Source organism: Clarias gariepinus, chromosome 13 (assembly GCF_024256425.1).
Source record: "Clarias gariepinus isolate MV-2021 ecotype Netherlands chromosome 13, CGAR_prim_01v2, whole genome shotgun sequence".
NCBI lineage: Eukaryota > Metazoa > Chordata > Actinopteri > Siluriformes > Clariidae > Clarias > Clarias gariepinus.
In genome coordinates this window covers 14,487,446-14,508,432 of record NC_071112.1, presented here as the reverse complement: position 1 = coordinate 14,508,432, position 20,987 = coordinate 14,487,446, and the positions used below count along the sequence as shown (strand labels likewise).

At 38.3% G+C, this 20,987-nt stretch overlaps 3 protein-coding genes across 9 annotated transcripts in view; 2 read left to right on the top strand and 1 right to left on the bottom strand.

The window, feature by feature from the left end:
* Positions 1 to 9,513, top strand: part of syne1b (spectrin repeat containing, nuclear envelope 1b) — an 85,371-nt gene extending 75,858 nt beyond the window's left edge. For 2 of the 3 annotated variants that reach the window (XM_053509722.1, XM_053509721.1), the window contains 17 exons: positions 69 to 231; positions 314 to 501; positions 628 to 778; positions 928 to 1,110; positions 1,750 to 1,887; positions 2,013 to 2,210; positions 2,373 to 2,703; positions 3,016 to 3,084; positions 3,705 to 3,847; positions 4,033 to 4,159; positions 4,347 to 4,558; positions 4,676 to 4,876; positions 5,028 to 5,156; positions 5,252 to 5,464; positions 5,781 to 5,873; positions 6,477 to 6,535; positions 8,693 to 9,513. In XM_053509722.1, coding sequence (XP_053365697.1) covers positions 69 to 231; positions 314 to 501; positions 628 to 778; positions 928 to 1,110; positions 1,750 to 1,887; positions 2,013 to 2,210; positions 2,373 to 2,703; positions 3,016 to 3,084; positions 3,705 to 3,847; positions 4,033 to 4,159; positions 4,347 to 4,558; positions 4,676 to 4,876; positions 5,028 to 5,156; positions 5,252 to 5,464; positions 5,781 to 5,873; positions 6,477 to 6,535; positions 8,693 to 8,933 — 2,839 coding nt within the window. In that variant the 3' untranslated portion in view covers positions 8,934 to 9,513. The remainder of the gene's footprint in view (positions 1 to 68; positions 232 to 313; positions 502 to 627; positions 779 to 927; positions 1,111 to 1,749; positions 1,888 to 2,012; positions 2,211 to 2,372; positions 2,704 to 3,015; positions 3,085 to 3,704; positions 3,848 to 4,032; positions 4,160 to 4,346; positions 4,559 to 4,675; positions 4,877 to 5,027; positions 5,157 to 5,251; positions 5,465 to 5,780; positions 5,874 to 6,476; positions 6,536 to 8,692) is intronic. The other variant, XM_053509720.1, reaches the window with a different exon arrangement.
* Positions 9,514 to 9,867: 354 nt separating this feature from the next.
* ccdc170 (coiled-coil domain containing 170) lies at positions 9,868 to 14,615 on the bottom strand. Of its 2 annotated transcripts, XM_053509724.1 has the most exons (11): positions 14,556 to 14,565; positions 13,795 to 13,927; positions 13,463 to 13,719; positions 13,239 to 13,383; positions 12,971 to 13,156; positions 12,557 to 12,874; positions 12,250 to 12,429; positions 11,919 to 12,092; positions 11,142 to 11,384; positions 10,317 to 10,532; positions 9,868 to 10,212 (listed from the first exon to the last, which is right to left on the bottom strand). In XM_053509724.1, exons 2-11 carry the CDS (start codon positions 13,903 to 13,905, stop codon positions 9,949 to 9,951), a joined length of 2,094 nt encoding a protein of 697 aa, XP_053365699.1. In that variant the 5' UTR covers positions 13,906 to 13,927; positions 14,556 to 14,565; the 3' UTR covers positions 9,868 to 9,948. The 2 variants fall into 2 exon arrangements, with proteins under 2 accessions (XP_053365699.1, XP_053365698.1); XM_053509723.1 differs by lacking the exon at positions 10,317 to 10,532 and having other exon boundaries at positions 14,556 to 14,615.
* Positions 14,616 to 14,934: 319 nt separating this feature from the next.
* rmnd1 (required for meiotic nuclear division 1 homolog) lies at positions 14,935 to 20,640 on the top strand. Of its 4 annotated transcripts, none has more exons than XM_053509952.1 (12): positions 14,935 to 15,019; positions 16,739 to 17,177; positions 17,304 to 17,412; positions 17,543 to 17,618; positions 17,875 to 17,914; positions 18,060 to 18,160; positions 18,263 to 18,369; positions 18,481 to 18,545; positions 18,793 to 18,869; positions 18,956 to 19,076; positions 19,537 to 19,653; positions 20,409 to 20,640. In XM_053509952.1, the coding sequence occupies exons 2-12, from the start codon at positions 16,749 to 16,751 to the stop codon at positions 20,439 to 20,441; spliced, it is 1,275 nt and encodes a 424-aa protein (XP_053365927.1). In that variant the 5' UTR covers positions 14,935 to 15,019; positions 16,739 to 16,748; the 3' UTR covers positions 20,442 to 20,640. The 4 variants fall into 4 exon arrangements, with proteins under 4 accessions (XP_053365927.1, XP_053365926.1, XP_053365925.1 ...); XM_053509951.1 differs by lacking the exon at positions 14,935 to 15,019 and adding an exon at positions 16,262 to 16,551; XM_053509950.1 differs by lacking the exon at positions 14,935 to 15,019 and adding an exon at positions 16,262 to 16,558.
* The last annotated feature ends 347 nt before the right edge of the window (positions 20,641 to 20,987 follow it).

The window sequence follows — 20,987 nt, the reverse complement described above, 5'->3', positions numbered from 1 at the left end:
AAAGATGAATTTGTTTCATAAGTTTTAAATATAACATTTGTCTGACTCATCCTTTTGTGCATAACTAGGACAAAGAAACTGAGGGAGACTCTGGTAGCTGTGCAGCAGCTGGATAAGAACATGAGCAGCCTGCGTTCCTGGCTGGCCCACATTGAGACAGAGCTCTCTCGTCCTATTGTCTATGACACCTGTGACTTCCAGGAGATCCAGAGAAAACTTGACCTACAGCAGGTAGAACTGATTTCATGCAGGCAACAACTGACACCATCCTGCTGAGTGGTGTAACCTTAACTCATATATTTTGCATTTTCAGGAGCTGCAGAGGGACATAGAGAAGCACAGCACAGGAGTGGCCAGTGTGTTGAACCTGTGTGAGGTTCTGCTTCACGACTGTGATGCTTGTGCTACAGACGCGGAATGCGACTCTATCCAACAGGCCACACGGAGCTTGGACCGCCGCTGGAGGAGCATCTGCGCCATGTCAATGGAGAGAAAGATCAAGTAAGACCTGAGAGCTTGACCTTAGAACTTTCATCTAAGAATGTGAAACTAAATTATTTTAGTTGGATACAAATTACAGTTAGAGTGATAGTCTTTTCTTTGCTCGTATGATTTTTCTCCTCACAGGATTGAAGAGACATGGCGACTCTGGCAAAAATTTTTGGAAGACTTCTCCCACTTTGAGGAATGGTTGGCAATGTCTGAGAGGACAGCTGCCCTACCAAACTCTTCTGGTGTGCTTTACACAGTGGCCAAGGAGGAGTTAAAGAAATTTGAGGTACGTTTCAGGTCACAAGATTTGGATTCTCAGAAAGTGTGTTTCAGTTATTACTTTAATTAATATAAGAATCTTAAATATCTTAAATACTATATAGATGTGGTATTCCAGGTCTCACAATTATTTTATTTCAATTACTTGCTCAATAGGCTTTCCAGAGGCACGTGCATGAGAGCCTGACCCAACTAGAACTAATTAATAAGCAGTACAGGCGGTTGGCACGAGAGAATCGCACAGATGCAGCTTGTCGACTTAGGGAGATGGCACATGATGGAAACCAACGGTGGGATAACCTGCAGAGAAGAGTGTCCTCTATCATGCGCCGACTAAAGGTCTGTACACTTACCTTTTATGAACCTTTAGGTTTTCATTTCAGACATGTCTTAAAATGAATTTGATTTATAACAAATCACCAGGCATACTGTAATGCATGGTCCTCTAGAACCAGTGCTTCCCACAACCCTGTGTTTTAGATGTTTTTAGATGTGTTAACTGCTTAGATAAAAAATTAAAGCAAGCTCTGACTGAGATCAACACTAGCTTTCATGGCTCCAAAGCAAAGCCGAGCCTCAAAAGGATTATCCAGATCTAAATCCTTTATGAAGTGGATCACTACTGTATCTTTTGCAGAGATTTTTAACTCTTGCATTTTGCATTTCATCAATTAATATAAAATTGTAGGTTAGATTTGTATAGATTTGTTTCAGTATAAGGATTCATTAGCCAGTTGTAATGGCCATGAAAATGTGTTTATAGTGTATATTATGTGTTTCTCAGACAAATTTGCCACTGCAGTGTCTGTGTAAATGAGCTAACATTGATAAAGAAAAAAAAAAGAAAAACAGGGAATGATTTTTTTTCTCACATTTTTTGTTTGTACACACACAATGGAGACTCACCTGAAAATGACTAAAGAGTGAAATTTTGCATAATAGGTCACCTTTAAATACTCTGCTTGTATTCGTTCCCAGCACTTTATTACCCAAAGAGAGGAGTTTGAGACCGCTCGAGACAGCATACTGGTGTGGCTAACAGAGATGGACCTTCAGCTAACTAATATTGAGCACTTCTCCGAGTGTGATGTCCAGGCCAAAATCAAACAACTCAGGGTGAGCCTCCACTGATCCCTCAGCATGTACTACTCGCTGTTTTACCCGTACTGTACATGTTCACCAAATGTGAATAAAACGATTTTTTGTTTGTTTGTTTCCCTTGTCTTTGTTTATGTATGCAGGCATTCCAGAAGGAGATCTCACTAAACACAACCAAAATTGAGCACATCCTGCAGCATGGTGAGGCACTGATTGAGAAGAGTGAGCCTCTGGATGCTGCAGTTATTGAGGAGGAGCTGGAGGAGTTACAGCACTACTGCCAGGAGGTTTTTGGACGAGTGGAACGCTACTACAAAAAACTCATTCGTCTACCGGTACAGGTGAATGTTTGTTTCTTTTAAACTAGTGATCTCAAGATAATTACACAAATAGATACCTATTGTACTTATATTTAATTTACTTGCATTTAATTCTGTGCTTTCATTATAATTTCTTTCTACTGCACGAGATTTTAGCATGATTTAAATCCTGTATGTTCACAGTTCACAGAGGATGAGCATGACATTTCCTACTCGGATCGGGAATTTGATTTAGACGAGCCAGCCGATGTGTCCAGCCTTCCGTGGAGTGAGCGCCTAGGAGACAGTCAACTTTCTCCGGTGCCTTCTTCAAGCCGATCTGCCTCCCTGGCTGTCCCACTTCGGGCTGAGGGGTCAGGCCGAGATACTCCAGCTAGCGTTGACTCAATTCCCCTAGAATGGGACCATGACTATGATCTGAGTCGTGGCCTAGAAAGTGCCACCAGATCCTCAGAGCAAGGAGATGAGGGCAAGGATGGTGTATTCCTGCAAGGTTCAGCATCTGCACTTTTAGGTAAATAGCTAATGTGATGTCATAAATGTATAACGTTATGTTTAAAATACAAGAATTGATCCAACACTTGCAGTGATTCGTAATCAGCACACGCAAGTAGAAATAGGATGGCACAGTGCTCCTCCCAAGTCGAAACTGTCATCTGAATCTGTTTTAAGCAATATTATTGTGCAGTTATACCTATACTGGTATTACATTTGTAAAATTATGTCTGTCAAATCATTGCACGCATATTTCAGCGTTTTCCTATAGTCAAATTTTAAGATACGTTACCGAAACTTTGCTGTATGCATTGTATATGTCTCTTTCCAGATGTAGTGATCCCAGAGAGCCCAGATGCATATGTAAAACTAACTGAGAAAACACTGAAAACCATCTCTGGTAGGCAACAGTGGCCACACCATGCTTCTGGGCTGGGGCACATCACTCAAAATGAGAGATTTACTCACAGCCTGCTGCTTGAGACTTTAATTATTTTTATTTTCTACTTACAAACTCAATCACAGCACAGCCATCAGACAGCTGCTGTTGGCTGCTGTACTTTCTAACCTTCTTTTCCTTATTTTGTTGTGTGTTAATTAAACCTACTGCACAAATAATTTATATATGTCATTGATGCTTTTTGTGTTTGCTAAAGGATATTTTTTTCTTCTGTACATACCTCCTAAACACATGGGTATTATTCAGAATCCCTAACAACTGCAACACAACATATATTGGACAAATAATTTAACCTGAATAAACCTATGACTGTGGATATATATTTTTTTATTATAAAAGAACGTTGGTTGTGGAGAGTTATGAACAATGCCCATGATCAGACCAAACCTAACACAACGTTAATGATTTTTTGATGCAGATTAGCTCTAAATGATAAGTATATCACAAAGCATGGCATACACCAGTTATAGTTTTTGTCTATGGTTTGGCTTTAGTTGTTGACCCAGTAGAAGCTGAGATACTTTTTGGATTTTGATGGTAACTGGTTTGCACATCTGCAGGGGATGGAGCCTCTCCTGAGACTCATTTCCGGCAACTCGCAAAGGCCCTTGATACCAGTCACTTCCACCTCCAGCAGACTGAGAACATGATCCGCAGCCGCACACCTACTGGCCCTGAGCTGGATACCTCTTACATGGGTTATGTGAGTTCTCTGTAAACATGGTTTCTCTGAGTGTCAAGAGTAGAGTCTAATAGATATAGCTGCAGTGAAATGACTGCAGTATGAAAAGATTTACATTACTGACTGGCTCCTGCAGGTGTCATTAATACCACAGGTGAATTTTGCTCCTCATTCTTTTATCAAATTGTTCTCTGTGGTTTTGGCAGATGCGGTTGCTTGGGGAGTGTCGTGACAGTATCGATACAGTGAAGAGAGTCGGCTGTGAGCTAAAGGAGGAAGAGCACAAACTGGCAGGGTTTGCCAACCCCAACAGCTCAGAATCACAGACATCCGGTACTCATACTCAAGTCTCACCCTACAGTAAATCAGGGAATATTAGATTATTTAACCTTTAGCTGTTTGTTGTGCAATGTAATATAGTCTGGCAATACAGTGTAATCTATTTGCTGACATGTATTTATATGTACAGTTTTTACTTGGTGGTTTTTGCTATACTATTCCTCTCTTTCTCTGCTTATAGGGGTAATTGAGCGCTGGGAACTGCTGCAAGCACAGGCCCTCAGTAAAGAGCTACGCATGAAGCAGAACCTGCAACAGTGGCAACAATTTAACTCAGACCTAAACAGTATATGGACCTGGCTGGAACAGGCTGAAGAGGAGCTGGAGCAGCAGCGGAGGCTGGATGCCAGCACTGATATCCACACCATTGAGCTGCGCATCAGAAAGCTCAAGGTCAGCCATCCCAGACTGCTTAAACTGACTGCAGTAAAGCCATGGTCAATGTCACTTTTCACTTATTTACTGTATATTCCGAGATTTCTCCTGTGACTATCTCCCTTTCCTTCTTAGGAACTACAAAAAGCGTTGGACAAGCGGAAGGCCATATTGCTGTCCATAAATCTGTGCAGTTCTGAATTTGTGCAGCCAGAGAGTGAAGGTTCTGTGGAGCTGCAGAGCCGACTAAAGGAAATGAATAACCGGTGGGAGAGGCTAACTGGCTCTCTTGATGAATGGAGGAGTTCTCTCCAAGATGCACTAATGCAGTGCCAGGCAAGTCTGCCAACTTCTATTACAGTAAACAATTAACTGCTTTGTCTTATCATTTAAAATATAGGTTTAATAGGTGTAGGTTGGTTATTTTGTAGGTGTCTAATTCTATCAATGAAATGTTGACAGTAGGCTATAAACCTTTATGCTGCAGGACTTCCATGAAATGAGTCATGGTCTTTTGCTGTGGCTAGAGAACATCGATCGCAGGAGAAATGAGATTGTCCCCATTGATCACAGTCAGGACACTGACACGTTGCACGGACATCATAAAACTCTCTCGGTACAGCATGTTTTAGCAATACTTAAAAGCGCAGTACGTACTTTATTAAATCTATAAGTAGTAGCGAATCTTTTTTTTTATTATGTTTTTCCCAGCAAATCCGTAGAGAACTGCTCGACTCTCAGCTGAAAGTGGCATCCTTGCAAGACATGTCTTTGCAGCTGTTGGTTCACTCAGAGGGCAGTGAGTGCCTGGAAGCCAAGGAGAAGGTGCACGTCATTGGCAACCGGCTTAAGATACTACTTAAAGAAGTGACACGAGACATCAGAGAGCTGGAGAAAACTCTGGACATCACCAGTAGTCAACAGGTCAGTACATCAGTTAGACTAGCACATAGTAATAATACCTCTGCAGTGTTTTTAAAATCCACCTATCACTCCCAGTTACTGCAGAAATTAATATGTTTTTGTTTATGATGTTTTTACAGCTGCAGTGTTAGTTCTTTATAGATTTATCTCTTAGTAAACCACATATTTAGATGCTATCTCAATACTGAACTTGTGTATGAGAATTTTACAAAAGCTGATTTTTCTTGCTTAATTCTTTTTAGCAAAGGTTAAAGTTTATTCTAGACATTTGTCACTACAAATTGAATCGTTGCCCCTTACATTTTCTGTCTGTCAGGATCTGTCTTCTTGGTCATCTGCTGATGAACTGGACACATCAGGTTCCTTGAGTCCTGTGTCTGGACGAAGCACTCCCAGCCGCCACCGATCGGTAACAAATCATAGTGATGTTCTGTGGGCCTATGCAAGGATGAAAGTGATAAGTCACATTAAGACAAAAGGTTTTATTTGTGTTCCTGATGTCCCCAGAACGTTGCCACTAGACACGCTTGACACCTCACTATATTTGTGCAGTGTCCCACCAGATTCATACCATGCCTTCTTCCTTCACATCCAAATCCAATTCAGCCCTTATGATGTGATTCCGTTTTTACCATCATATGTTTAGTTTTTTTCCAACACATTCCTTGTATTCATTGACCCTCTGTATTTCCATGCAAAAACGCTCAAAGAACACTGGTTCAGTAATATTAAAACCAAAATCTATATTTCTGTACAATATGTGAAACATATTTAAAATCTGAATTCTACACAAAAGTGCCATATACAGTACAGTATCTGTTTCGGGTTGTTTTAGGTTTTCTGCTATGATGTATTTTGATGAACCAGTTTCTTTGCTTTCAGAAAATTCCTATCACCCTTTCATTTTAGTTCCTGGTCTTCTTTTGGGGTTTCTTTCATCAGTAGCTTTGTCTTTATTTGCCTGGACTGAAACATTCTTTCTTTCTTTTACCCCCCTGTTCATTGCAAACAGAAACGGGGCAAAAGTAGTCTGTCACAGCCTGGACCCTCTGTGAGCAGTTCACACTACAGGTACCTGTCTCCTGGTTTCTAGAACACCTGGAAGATAATGGAACTCAATCCATGACCTGATTATAGACATTGTCATCAGACTCAGTGCCTGGCCAGTCAGACTAGTCAGCTGACCATTTGTTGATTTAATTGCCAGTGCAGAACAGCAGATAACAGCTCATGTCAGTAGATTCCATCATCTTCTGTGCTTCTAGACACTGCTTACACTAGGAGCATTAGCAAATTACATGCAGGAGGACATGCACCAAAGAAATGTACTGTACTATGTAAAAAGTTTTTTTTTTCCAGTATCATCTCAATGTTATATTTTTCTGCTTATAATCTGTGGCTGAAAAATATTACTGACTTGCTGCTGAGCATTTTTTTTCTTTATCCTTGTAGCCAGCAAGTGTCTGCAATGAACAAAGTCTTATTTTATTCTCTTCCTCTCTTTCTCGTGTCTTACATATCAATAACTAATCCACCATTTTCTTCCCTTTCCTATCTGTCATCTGTGGTTTTATTCTCTCAATTCTCCATTTATAGAGTATAGCTTGGCACGTTGGGACATTATAAGTATTACCAAGTGGTAAAGTCGTTACAGTGTAGCGTATAGGTTCGGTGGCTCAAGTACTTCAAAGGCTGTTTAGCAAAGGACCAATATGAGTCAAATATATCTGTTTATAAACAATGCAAACTATATAAATAAAAACTTAGAGCTATTTAAGATAAAAGTAAATGAATTACAGTATACAGTATACTACCAGACCTAAAAATAGTCACACATTTTTATATTTTGTTGGCCCAATTTTAGCTTTCGTTATGGTGTGTGTATCTGTCATGGCAGTGTTTCGACAACCTTACGGAAAGTAACAAAATTTATTTCTGTCCAGAATTGCATACATTTTTTTTTTTTTTTACATTTTTGTAGAGTTACCCCACTCCATAAAGTCTTCTTCAACACATCCCAAAAACTTTTAGGGAGTTAAGGTCTGGATTCGGTGGTAGGCATCTATGTTTGAAAATGATTCCTCATGTTCCCAGAACCACTCTTTTACAATTTGAGTTTGGTTGATTTTTGATGATTTCATTGATGAGAGAACCTGATCATTCAGTACATTCCAGATCTTAACACTGCCTCCAGAGGCTTGTCCAGTTTGCAATATGCATGACCAATGCATTGCTTTATGCTCTTCCCCTCCTTACCCTGACACACCAATCACTCTCGAATAGAGTAAATTGAGACTCAACAAATCACGTGACCTTTCTTTTTAACATAGCTTCAAAGCTTAAAATCTGTGTTTCCTAGCAAATTGACGCCTTTTTCGTTTTAGCCTCAGTAACGTGTATTTCATATGACCACACAGATATTTAGTCCCAATCTTGAACTCTCTTCACATTGCTATGTTTATTTAACATGGTTGTTTAAGAAATAAGAAGCTCCTCATTACATTATTTAGGACTAAAAGAATAGTCAGCTAAAACATATTAATTACTTCAGTAATTTTATAATCAAAGGCTCGTAAGTATTTGTTTATTTAAATCCAAACAGCTACTTTATTTTGGCCAGTCAGTGTATGTTTACAATTTTGATATTAAGACCCTTACTGCAATTAGATAACTGAATTATTTAGAATCAATAAAAGGATTGTAATACTTTTAGCTTGTAGTAATAATGCTGATATTCCAATCAAAACCTGTGTCGCACTGCAGCTGCTTTTCCAGAACAACTGCTGAGCAGCAATCTTTCTTTGCATGCATTGTAATAGCTCTAATATTTACATATTGCAAAAGACAAATAATATTTTAAAATAACATTTTTGTTGCTGCACAAGCAATGCCTTGCAATTTTCTAAGATTTACTGTTTTTGTCTGGCTTGAGCAGCTAAATCTTTGTCTGCAAATGAGATGATGTTATTTTGTAATATAATAAGACAGTGATGTAGTTTACCTTGAGGTGCGTGGTTTTTATCAGACAGGTATATGTTAATACAGAAAATTTTCCTGATAAACACAGGGTGTAATCTAGGCATTTTATGCGATATTTCACTTTTATACAAATAGCAATAAAACAAGATATACCAAAGAAGTAGCAAGGCTCTGCATTAGTCCAGGTATTATGCTATATGACGCATTTGAATGTATCTGCCTGATTTGTTGTGTCCCGTGTGTGAGCAGGTCCCTCAGCGCCGCTGGATCCGGTTTCTCCCGTTCTGAGAAGTCACGCTCCTGGTGTAGAACTTTCCTTCAACGAGTTCTTTGGGCCTCACTGCCTGTGCAGCTGCTATTGCTGCTATTGGTGGCCTTGGCCTGTCTGGTGCCTATGTATGACGAGGACTACAGTTGTTCCCAGTCTAACAACTTCGCCCACTCATTCCATCCTATGCTCAGCTACACAAACGGGCCTCCACCTATGTGAGGTCTTTTTTTTTTATGTTAGGCAGTCTTCATTTCGGAGGTCTTAAAAAGATAAAAGTAAAAAGATTTTACTCTGACTGGGACCACTAGATTAGCATCCAGAGCTAATCATGTTTGTGTCTTTGTATTGCTAAATAGAGCTGCTAAATTTACTCATGTCTCGTGTGGATGTTTCGACAAAAAAAAAGCTCTTTGCACTGAAAATGATAATGCTGTAGGACAGGTGCTTGCTGGTGGGACAGACAGTTCTTCCAAACTTCAAAAGTATTTTGACTGGATAGCACTGGATTTTAAATAGAAATATTATTGATGGGATATATTATAATCTACTAAAGCCTATTATTTTGGTTTTGTTTGTTAATTAAAGTATGGAAAGTATTGACATATGATTTAATGCAAAGAATATAACTGAATTCCTTACAACAAATGAGTTGTAAACCAACTTTAAAGAGCTATATATGGGAACTATTTTTATATGTATTTTTGGCATGTTGTAATCTTTTTGCTTTTAAAATTGTTTGATTTATTGGATTTGTCATTGTTTAAGACTGGTCCTAATTATAACTAACTTACTATAATAATCAAGTTGTCATTAATATAGAGTATTCTGTGGAAAATCACTAATAATATATTGCTCTAAGTACAGTTTGCTCAGACCTAAGAAGAGTTTGTGTTAAAAATACAGGCATAATCTGAATTAATGTGTGGACGTTTTTAAAAATAATTCAACAATATAAACCAAAAAATAAATTATATTAAGAGTTTCCTTGTTACATGTGCCCAGACTACAACATTCAATTTGTTTTTACTTATAAAACTGAAAAGTTCTTTGTGTAATATCCAAATCTCACAATAGAAGAATAATCTTTTATTAAAACAATCTGAATCACAATAACATAATTTTAATTTATTCAATGACAATCTGCACCGTATTTAACCTGATTAATTACAAGTGCTCTTAAATCATTTCTACTGTAATGTTTGGTAAATAACATATACGACTGCTGCATTGCTGCTCAGGTTGTAGTTGTAGTGGGCAGTGGAGGTTGCACTGGTGCTTCAGGCCCTGGAGAGCTTGCTATAGTGATGGAGCATACAGGAGCATCTGGGATTAGTGCCATGTGGTGCGGAACATATGGCACTACACACTGATTGCCCAGGGGAAAGTGATGACATGAATGAATAAGAACCTCCAGCCTCTTGATAACCTCACAACTGGGCATAGAGACTGGCATGTTCATTCCTAACATATGAGCGATGATGCTACAGAAATCCAGCAGCTGTAATGAAAAATAAGGCAAGCAATGTTACTTAATAATGAGAGATGAGATACACCTGAGTTTACCCTGCAGACTCATTCTGACTAATAGTCACTATTCAGTACCTTCTTCTCTCTCTGGGTGACTTCTGCCATGGCACTGGCCTGGCTGTGGAGCAGTCTTTGTGCTTGCTGTAATTCATCCCTGGCTCTCTGCTCCTGATTCTGAAGCGCTATCTTCGCTGTTGCAAGTCTCGTATCCACTTTCTCTTTGTTTTTCTCCAGTTTTTCCAGACTCTTGGACTGATCTTCGATGGTTCTGTCCTGTTCCATCACTCTGATCTTATTGTATCAAACAAAGCAATGCCTAAGGTATTGTAAGATCAACCCAACCCATTTTCCCTCTAATTATGACTTGCTCAATTCCTATCCACCAGTGAGAGCTGCCATACCACAGCTAGACCTTCGATATGTGAAGACAGCCAGCCATATCTTTTTAACCTGCTGCTTATGCTGCATTACATGGCAGCATATCACACTTGGAGGAAAGTGCTATTTATTGTCATCTGCAAATATGAATGTATATATGCCCATGATTATATAGTGTTACCATGATTGACAGAGGAGAATATCTGACAGACCTCCCACCCAGAAAGCTCTGGCATTGTGGGATTGGAACTTACCATCTTTAGATGATACGGAAAATGCTGCTGCGGCAAGAAAACTTTACTATACAACATTTTTTTGTTTACAGAATTTAGGATTACATAGCCTATATTTGACAAAGTATAATTATTATTAAAATAGTATTTTACCTTAAATGTAGCACAGCAGTATGCCCATTACTATATACACATTTTTTTTACTTATAGTACTTTATCTCCATTTTAAAAAGCGTTAAGGCACTCTTCCCCTTGTTGGCATGTGAGCCAGAGCTGTCTTCCCCTCTACCTTGAGCTCACTGGTGTGAGAGAGCTGGGCCTTCAGTTCAGTTGTGGACAGCTGCATGGTTTTAAGCTCAGACTGAAGCCGCTCCACCTTCTTCTGCAGCTTTCTGCTGGCCAGTAAAGCATCTTCCCTCTCCACAGCAAGTGCTGAACGACTCCTCTTCTCTTCATCCAGCTGGGCCACCTTCTTCCGTAGCAGATCCATATGCAGGTCATTATTTTCTAAGCGCTGCTTCTGCTCCTTTAACTGAATCAAAAACAGAAATTACAACCTACTAAAAAGTGCTTTGTCAAATTAGACTGTTTGTCTCATGGCTCTGTAAAACGAATGTACTATACTGTATACCAATATAGTATTATGGTATAGTATAGTACACTACACTGCCCAGGCCAAATTGCACACTATCAATATCAAAAATATTCAATTGTTTTCACAGATTTTTGCTTCGATCAATGCTGAGGCATCATTTCAATAAGCTTACACAATATTACAACATTTATTTCTCATTCATTTTTCTCCAAAATCTGGGATTTCTTTCAGAATCAATAAATTATCTATCTTTCAGTTGATGATGGGAGAGTCAGAATACTGAATAAAAATGTTTCTCAATGGATTTCTCTAAGCATTTAAGTGGTCTCCCATGAGGCTCATTCATGATGTTTTTCTGACTAAATTTCCTCCTCAAAAATGATGTTTCGCAGTGTTTTACAGTTCATAATTAAATCCAGGCAGTGATTTTTTTTTTTGGACAGTATATAGTATACAGTATAATATGTGCACCTTTTTCTGAAGACTGTAAACCAGAGTCTTATTTTCCACTAAAGCTGCTCCCTCCTGTCTGGTCAGTTGTTCTGCACGTGTCAGGATGGCCTGGAGTCGCATGTCAAAGCCCAGATCTGTGGTTAGTTGCTCAATTTTCATTTTCTCTGAAAGATGCTCCAGAAACTGCAAGTACTACATGAGACAATAGAAAACAAAAGTTCAACAAGGAACTATTAAATGTCACTTCTGCACCTGTATTTAAATATAAAAAACAAAAAATACAACCACTGAACTGGGAAGATGCAGAGCGTTGGAGTATATCTCCAGAGTATTTTTTACATGAACTCACTTCTTGTTTTTCATGACTCTGAAAATCTTTGCTCATCAGTGCAGTCAACAGTTCTGACTCCAGCATTTGTATGTTGTTCTGAAGCTGCTGCTCCCTCTGCTCTGCTGCTCTCTGCAGTTCTGACTGCCTGCCAAGTTCCTCTAACACTGCAGCCAGTCTCGCCTCCATCTCAGTTACAGACTGTATAAGCAAACAGTATTAGCATGTCAATAGAACTGTTAACTAATGTCATGTAAAAATAAACTAAAGCCACACCAGTAAACCAGAGGAAATAATAAACTTTTTTTGTCCGATGTGTGACCATTACCTCAGTGCTGCTCTTCTCTTTTCTGCAGACTTCTCTGAGTCTCTCCAGAACATGTTCTTCTTTAGGCAGAGACGTTACAGGCTCATTTCCAAGCTGAACTTGTACTTCTTTGAAAAAGGACTCCATGCGACTGTGTAATGCCTTTGCTTCATTTTGGCTCCTATGGAGTTTTTGCTCTAAATCCTGAGAGCGCTTCTCGTAAGAGCTACACTCCTCCCTAGCAGTAACCAGGGCAATTTCGTTTTCCTGCAGCTTGTTCCTCAGGCTCATATTGTCTACTTCCAAGACTTGTTTCTTCAGCAGTATGCAATCAAGTTCCTGAGAGACACGATGCACAATGTAGAAAAATGACATGGATCGGCTACTTAAAACAAGCGTTTCTATAAACTGTCAGATAAATGGGCAGGGACATACCTGTCTAACAGTGTTCAGGTCACTTGCTCGGATAGCTGAAACTTTCTGTTCATGTTCTACATCAGTCACTAATCTTCTTACTGTTTCTCGGCCGGCTTTACTTTCCACCTCATGGGATTTCATACTCTGCTCTAGGGCACATATATGAGCCTTTTGTCTTTCTCTCTCCTTGCAGCACAGGTCCACCTAATGAAGTAAACAAATTTCAGTAAAATGGTGAGTTTAAAAAAAAATTATGCCAAATGTGCAGAGCTCATCCGTAACTTACCAAAGAGATTATTGTCTCCATTGGTTTAATATTCACAGCTAAATCAACTGAAAGTTTGCTGGCTAGTCTGGATAAAAAATCCTCATATGTCCTCTGCAGATCGGTTGCATCTTGCTTTGTCTTGTTCCATTCTTTAAGATACTCCCTAGAAAAAAAAAACATTAAAACTATACAGGAATGTAGGTTTATCAAAGTATCAAAAGAGTATAAATAACCAAACTCACTTGGACTGATTTTCCATTTTCAATGCTCTTTCCTTAAAATCTTCATTTTCCTTGGTAAGTGCTTGCAATTTCATATCCATGATGGTTTTAGAGGAAGAAATCATGATCATTTCTTGTTCTGTGTTGTGAATGCGTTCCCTGAGGGAACTGATGAGAGATGCCTGTCTGGCCTCCGTCTCCATGTGCCTGTCATTTTCCTCTCTTAGGTCTTTCATAGTAGTCTCCTGAGTGGAAAGCTTGGCCTGACAATCCATCAGCTGACAAGTAAAAACATAATAAAGTTTGCATGGAGGATATGTGCAAAGTCAAAAGACAAAACTTTAAGATCGTACCCGTGAGTGGAGACTTTGACATTTGGCCTGGAGGGCTGCGAGTTCCTCTCGGGCAGACTCTGTGGCCTGTTGGTAGTGGTGCAGGTGCTGTTGCATTACAGAATCTTCCATTGCAACGATAAACTGTGTAAACCTGTTAATGTTATGAGCACAGATTAACTTGGAGTTTCGCTAAAATTTCTGACCAGTGACCTTTTTTTAAGGACTCGTACAGGTGGACATAATTATACAGGTAGAAGTAGAGCTCCTGAATAAATTATGGATTACATTTTTTAAAATAAAAATCCTCTGTGACCTGCAACTCAGGAGACACCACATATTCAGTTGATGACACTAATGTTGAGCACCAAAGGAATGACTTTACATTAAACTTTTCAAACCTTTAGAACATCTTTTTTAACTGCTTTGTTCCTTTTTTTTTTTTTGTTTTTGCTGTGGGAGCCTAATAGCATGACACTTACTACACAGCTGATATTCCAGACTGGAACCATGAAGAGAAAGAAGGACAATTCTGCCTTATTTAAAATTAAGTTCTCCCAATATGGCAAATCCTGTAATAAACTGCTAGAACATAGAGGAACATATCCTTTAGCATCGATACCTAAAGGAGGCTTCACTACTGGAGGTTACTTTGAAACAACTATTTAAATGTAGATATGGGAATTTTACTGAATTGTTAATTAACTGAAATATGTCGTAGCTCAAGTTTCCTAAATATTTATCGACAGGAAAAACGTCAACCAATCATTTTTTATCCTTACCAATTGAGTGTTTAATCCGTGCGCGTTCTATTCCTGAGCGGAAGCGCTATTCTGTTTCGGTTTATGTTGCTAAGCGACGCTCCGACACTGGAGTCCATTTGGGGGCGCTGCAGCTTCTCACGACACAATACTGCAGAACAACATCAAGACAGGGGGCGATTAGAATATTTAAATACAGTATATATCATTTTGTACGATATGAATAATAAGCATGAACTGAGAAATTAGCATGGGTTGAACCAGTACACATTTCTACAAAAAAAAAAAAAAACACTAAACTTTTTTTTAGGTTTTAAATATGTTGAGATTTAAAATGTGGTCGGACACGAGTAAAAACCTTAGTTTTACCTTAGTACTAGTATTTGTTGAATATTTATAAAGGTAATGCGTGGGTTAAAACAGGTGATTCCTAAAATGCACTCAGAGGAATCATGGAGAGGTAAACAACATTTCATGGAAAACAGGTTTGAAATTTACCTTATAAATATATTCTAACTAACTGGATGGGAAAAAAATCGCATTTAAATTATTGTATAAATATTATCCTGCCAAATATTTTATTAGTTTGAGATTTAAAAAGGACAAACTCTTCCTGTACTGCTCCTGAAACCATTGTGCATTGGTTTTGGACTTGTGATTATATAATATTATATAATAAGATATTCTGGGTAAGATATATATATAAACCTTTTTTTTTTTACTACAAGAAGAAGGAGGAGCACGTGGCCTGGAGCCTATCCCAGGAGTCTTAGGGCACGAGGTTTGGTACACCCTGCATAGGGTTTCAATCTATAGCAGGGCGCACATACATACACACAACCCGGACAACTGATCACTTACTCACTCATCATCTATACGGCTTTATCCTGTATTCAGGGTCGTGGGGGGCCTGGAGCCTATCTCGGGAGACTTGGGGCATGAGACGGGGTACACCCTGGACAGGGTGCCAATCCGTCGCAGGGGATGTTTACATACGCACACTCTCATTCACACACTATGGGCAATTTGGAAACGCCAATTATCCTAATCTGCAGGTCTTTGGACTGTAGGAGGAAACTGGAATACCCAGAGAAAAACCCCCAAGCACAGGGACAACATGCAAACTCCATGCACACAGAGATGGGAATCAAACCTGGCTGGGAATTGAACTTGGAAGACATTTAGAAAGTATTAAGTATTTAAAAAAATTGGGGGTCATATTTCTACTTTTGGTGTAGAAATAAACCTTTACATTTCTCAGTGTTATTTATTTATTTATTCTTTTGTCGTTATTTACTGCTGCTTTTATTCTACATGGCTGTCTTTGGGATTGTATGTTGCTGTTTTGTATAATAATAATAATAATAGATCAAGAAAGGAACATCCATGATTAGAAATACAAAATCATCTTTTTATTATTTATTAAGAATTTATCGTTTTTTCATATTGAATCAAGAAGTCGCGTTGACATGTAGACATGTTTCAGTGAGAGAGGGTTTTCATTTTAGTACAGTTTTTTTTTTTTTATTTCTCGTGCCCTATTTTTCTTTCATTGTTCCTCCAGGTAGATGGCGCAATTTAAGCACTAAGAAAAAGCAAATGTATTAAACCTACTGTACAACATATAGTATGTGCGTTTAGGACGCTGCCTTTAAATGGGCGGGGCTTATTGACATCCCACGTGCGTAACGCACTGCGTGATGCCACCAAAACCGGAAGTGCCGCCTTAATTCATTTATTCTAAACAAACTTCGTGGAGAATGTCAGAGTGTGCACGCAGAGCCCGCAGAGCAGAGTAGCTCGTTAGGTTTTGTTCTAAAATGACAGTAACTGACTGTGTCTTCTTCAAGAGCGGTTTTGTTGGTTTGTGTTGAATCGCGACCGATTTAATATACAGAGTAGACTGACGTTTTGGCTAACGTTAGCTAGCTACTCTAGCCCTGCAGTTACACTACTGTCAAAATACAAGATCTGGACTTCTGCAGATTAACAGTCTACCCAGTATTGATGCAAAAAAGTACGAGGTAGTAGTAATGTAATGTTTGTTATATAACATAATCATGGAGGGCTTAGACAAGTAAGCTAGCTAGCTGATTGCTGTCAAGGTCAGTGGGTAGAAAAACATAACAGTTACATCATGAATCTACTGATAAACAGAAAAAAAAACCTAGCCATCTAAATCACAGTGTTTCTTGTTTACACAGGTAGCTAGCTATGCTGGCTAGGTCTTTGTTGGCTTTGACACCCTGGAGACTGCATCAGTCTTTGGAGAGGACACTTTACCCCAGATTAGTCCCTGGTTCAGCACTACGGCTGGAGAGATGTCCGGCCTCTGGGCTCAGGTGCTGTCTACCAAATGTGCATTCCTCATCACACAAACTTTACACACTCTGCGAGAACAATCACAGAGTCAGATTTAGTGAAGCCTGGTCTCATGGATTTCCAAAAGGAAACCTGCACAGACTTGTTTTTGACCCAAAACATGATATGATCCTCAAACCATGGAATATACACAGAACGTTTCAGTCCACCACTGGAAGCACTAAAACTGTGCTGAAGCAAGCGGGCATGCCTGGCAAAAAGACATTAAAGGGACCAAGGACGAAACAGCCATCCAGAGCTAATCTGCCATCCCCAGAAAAGGCAAGTCGATTACTCTGACCTGGTGGAAATAAATCAAGAGTTTCCATTTAGGAAAACTGCTCCCTGTTAATTCTACATCTTTTACATTGAAATAATGCATTGGCTGACCCGATTTTCTCTTAACAGGATATGATGCAATGTGTTGCTTATGCGACTGCTGAACAGTACCACCTACCTACTCTCTGCCATGACCTAGTAGCCAATGGATTTGTTGAAATAAAAGACTTGCCCAGAGGTTTGTTAAAGTGTATCACATGCTTCTTCTATTTTCCTGGTTTCATGGTTACGCTATAATCAATAGTTTCACCACATGATACATGAAAGTGACTTATCTGTAAGCCCTTTCTTGACACTGTACTGTCCAGATGCATCTAATGTTCTGGTGATTGGAACGGAAATGACATTAAAACCAGATGACAGTGCAATGATGTTTTTCTTCAGGTAAGCTGAAATGTTGGTTTGCTTAATGTTAATCTCATTGTTTAATTCTAATCAGGGATGTCTTATCTGTAAAGATTTGGTGTGGCTTCAGGTTTTTTTTTCTAACCGGAGCCACACCTGATTTCATCTGTTTAATTATTTGATATATAAAGTATTACTTTTGGTTGAAAAGAAAGCCTGCAGACACACCAGTACTTTTTGTAAATAATCTTAAGACACTTCTTTTTAACAATTAAAAGGTTTTTTTACTTAATAGGGAAGGCTCTGTGGTTTTCTGGAATGTTGATGAGAAAACTGTGAGTAAACTGTGAGTTTTTTGTGTCTTGTCTGTCCACCTTTTATAGATTAACATTTTTTAAACAAATATGTAATGCTTCCTGTTGCTTATGAACTTTTGTTTGTATCCATAAAATACTAATAAATGTCAATTTTGATTTACAGATAAAGAACGTGATGCGGATTTTGGAGCAACATGAGATTCAGCCGTATGAGGTAGCTTTGGTGCACTGGGAAAATGAAGAGATCAATTATTCGATAGAAGAGTATGTCACGACATGTGACTTTTGCATATCTTAAATGTTGCATATCCTGGCATATTTTTAGCAGTGTCTAATGGGACATATGGTTTTTGTTTACTTATTTAGAGGAAGCACAAAGCTTTATCGGGGAAACTTCATATTTAATAATGACATGGACTATGAACAAGTTCTTCTGGAGAAATTTGCATTTTCTAATGCTCTGTCTCTATCAGGTGAGCTGAAGGTTTTTATTCCTATTTCCGCTATAACGCATGGCTTGAAGACTTTAAAATCTCCCTAACATTAGCTTTTTATTCATATGCTGTAAAATTATTTTATCGCAGTTAAGCTGGCGATATGGGAGATCTCTCTGGATAACTTTGTTGAATCTATTCAGCCAATTCCAGAGGTAGCCCCACTTATTTATTGTACATTTTATAAAAAACGCATTTGAAATTCTGCACATACAGTAGCTGTAAAGTAACATCTTTACCATAAATCTATTTAAAAAGAAGCATTAATGTATAGAGTAGTTTTTTTTTTTATTGCGATGCCACATGTTTTATTCTGGAATTAATGAAATGCATAGTACAACATACCTAAAAAGGATTAACATTTTAAACAACAAATCTCATGGTTAAATATAATCTCAACAGACACTAAAGGCTGGGAAGTCAGTCAAACTGTCCAGGGCAGAAGTCTTGCAGAAGATAGGAGAACTGTTTGCTCTGAGGTCAGAGGCTACACGTAGAATAACAAGACCTAAATATCAAAATTGGATTCCATGTTCAATTTCATGTTTTAATTATTGTTTTACAGACACTGCATAAACCTTAGTTCAGATCTTCTCATCACTCCGGATTTCTACTGGGACAGAGAAGACCTGGAGCAACTGTATGACAAGACATGTCAATTTCTCAGTATCAACCGTAGGGTCAAGGTAATTATATTAAATGATATTAAACCACACACAGAGCTGTGTAAAAGCCACCATTCAGTTTTTTATATTTAATTAAATAATGTACATTAAATTAAAGAAATGCAAAAAAAAATTTTTTTTACTGGGACAGGCTGCAAAGTGCCTAAGCAAGCCTATTTTCCTTCTCAACTGTTCTATGGATAAATAGGATGAAATAATACATACTTTTAACTGTTAAAACATCAATGCTTTAAGTTTATTGAATTTTACTACATATTAGAATATTTTGCGACAAACCTGGTTGTCACTGGCAGAAAGTTCAGATTTGGCTGTAGATTAATCTTTTAATAAGATGCTAACCACAAACATAACATCCAAATCAACACGGAAATGGTAACAGATAATAATCCTGTTGTTTCCTTTCTGCCATGTATAAGTTGCTGATGGTCCTAATGCATGCCTGTGGTGCTGTGTACTGTAGGTTGTGAATGAGAAGCTGCAACATTGCACTGAACTGACAGACCTGATGAGGAATCATCTTAGTGAAAAGCATAGTCTCCGCCTAGAGTGGATGATCGTAATCTTGATCACTATTGAGGTCAGTTCATACAATCATCTGTTTTTAAAATCACTGATAAAAGCAACCTGCTTCTTTGTGTGTAAATCTCAGTTAAAAAACAACCGTTTGTTTTTACTGTAGGTTTACATAAGTCATTAAAGCTTAATGTCATAAGTACATAATACACAGTGGAGTTTTAAAATGATATTTCATGTCCAAACCTACCTTGGCAAAAAAATATATATATTGGCCCTAAACATAATAACTGGTTATGCCACTAAGCATTTGTGATAACTGGCAATGAGTTTTTTACATCGCTGTGAAGGAATTCTGGTCCACTCTGCTTTGCTGAATTGTTTTAATTCAGCCACATTGGAGGGTTTTTCGAGCATGAACGGCCTGTTTTTTTGTGCCATTCTAAGGCGGAGATGCTGCTATGTTTCCAATCATTTTCCAGCTGCATAACCCAGGTGTGCTTTAGCTTAAGGTCACAAACTGATGGCCGGACATTCTCCTTCAGGATTTTTTGGTAGTATTTATTTTTTTTTTGTATTTATTTGGGTTATCTTTGTGTAATAGTAAAATTTTTTGATAATCTCAAAGATTTAAGTGTGCATCAAAGCAGGTCAAGTAATACCCGTTTAAAACAGTCCATCTTTAGTTTCAGGAAGCCTTGATAACGAATATGTCTTATAGCATAATTTATTCTGCAATGTTTATTTTTTCATTGTGTTTATTACCTGTAGTCAATAAATGAGAAAAACATTGTAACTGTGTCTTTTGTGCATCTAAAGGTGATGTTTGAACTCGCCCGTGTGATCTTCTGAGGAGACAGAAGTTTTAGATATGGGTTTGATAATCCACAGTGAGATCAACCAACCACATTTTAAAGCGTATCAGTGCTCTTCCAGCTTGAAGGCTTCTTTTTAAACCTCCTGTCAGTACTGTAGATGTTTGTCAGATGCTTGCTGTGGTGCTGTACTGTTTCATGCTGTAAGTTTCATTAAATAAATAAACTTCAATGCACCAATATTTGAAAAGTTGTTTTTATTGGAAAAACAACAGCAGAAAGGGGAAGAAAACATTATTATTATTTTTATTTTTTTAGTTTTATTTCTTTCCATCAAAATATTGTTGTAAAGGTATACTATACGTTCTTTCTTTTTTTAACTGCAAATCCATCTTTACAGTATCTTGCAGTTAGTATTATTGCCTGGTGCCTTGTGACATACTGGGAAACATTTATACAGGTGAATCTCACCACCCCTGAAGGATGAATGTATGTCCCTGTGTTGTTTGGAAGCAGTGATCTGGTGAGAAAATTGGCCATTACCTAATTGGCCATTAATTTATGGCATTCTTGGAAGGACTTG

Excerpts from the sequence above, each read along its gene's own strand:
- ccdc170 (XM_053509724.1), bottom strand. The coding sequence starts at position 13,905 with ATGGAAGATTCTGTAATGCAACAGCACCTGCACCACTACCAACAGGCC. Across the intron at positions 13,384-13,462 it reads AAAATGGAAAATCAGTCCAA|GGAGTATCTTAAAGAATGGA; the intron begins GTGAGTTTGGTT and ends TTTTTTTTCTAG. Across the intron at positions 12,093-12,249 it reads AGAGTCATGAAAAACAAGAA|TACTTGCAGTTTCTGGAGCA; the intron begins GTGAGTTCATGT and ends TGTCTCATGTAG.
- rmnd1 (XM_053509952.1), top strand. The coding sequence starts at position 16,749 with ATGCTGGCTAGGTCTTTGTTGGCTTTGACACCCTGGAGACTGCATCAG. Across the intron at positions 17,915-18,059 it reads GGAATGTTGATGAGAAAACT|ATAAAGAACGTGATGCGGAT; the intron begins GTGAGTAAACTG and ends TTTGATTTACAG. Across the intron at positions 18,370-18,480 it reads TAATGCTCTGTCTCTATCAG|TTAAGCTGGCGATATGGGAG; the intron begins GTGAGCTGAAGG and ends ATTTTATCGCAG.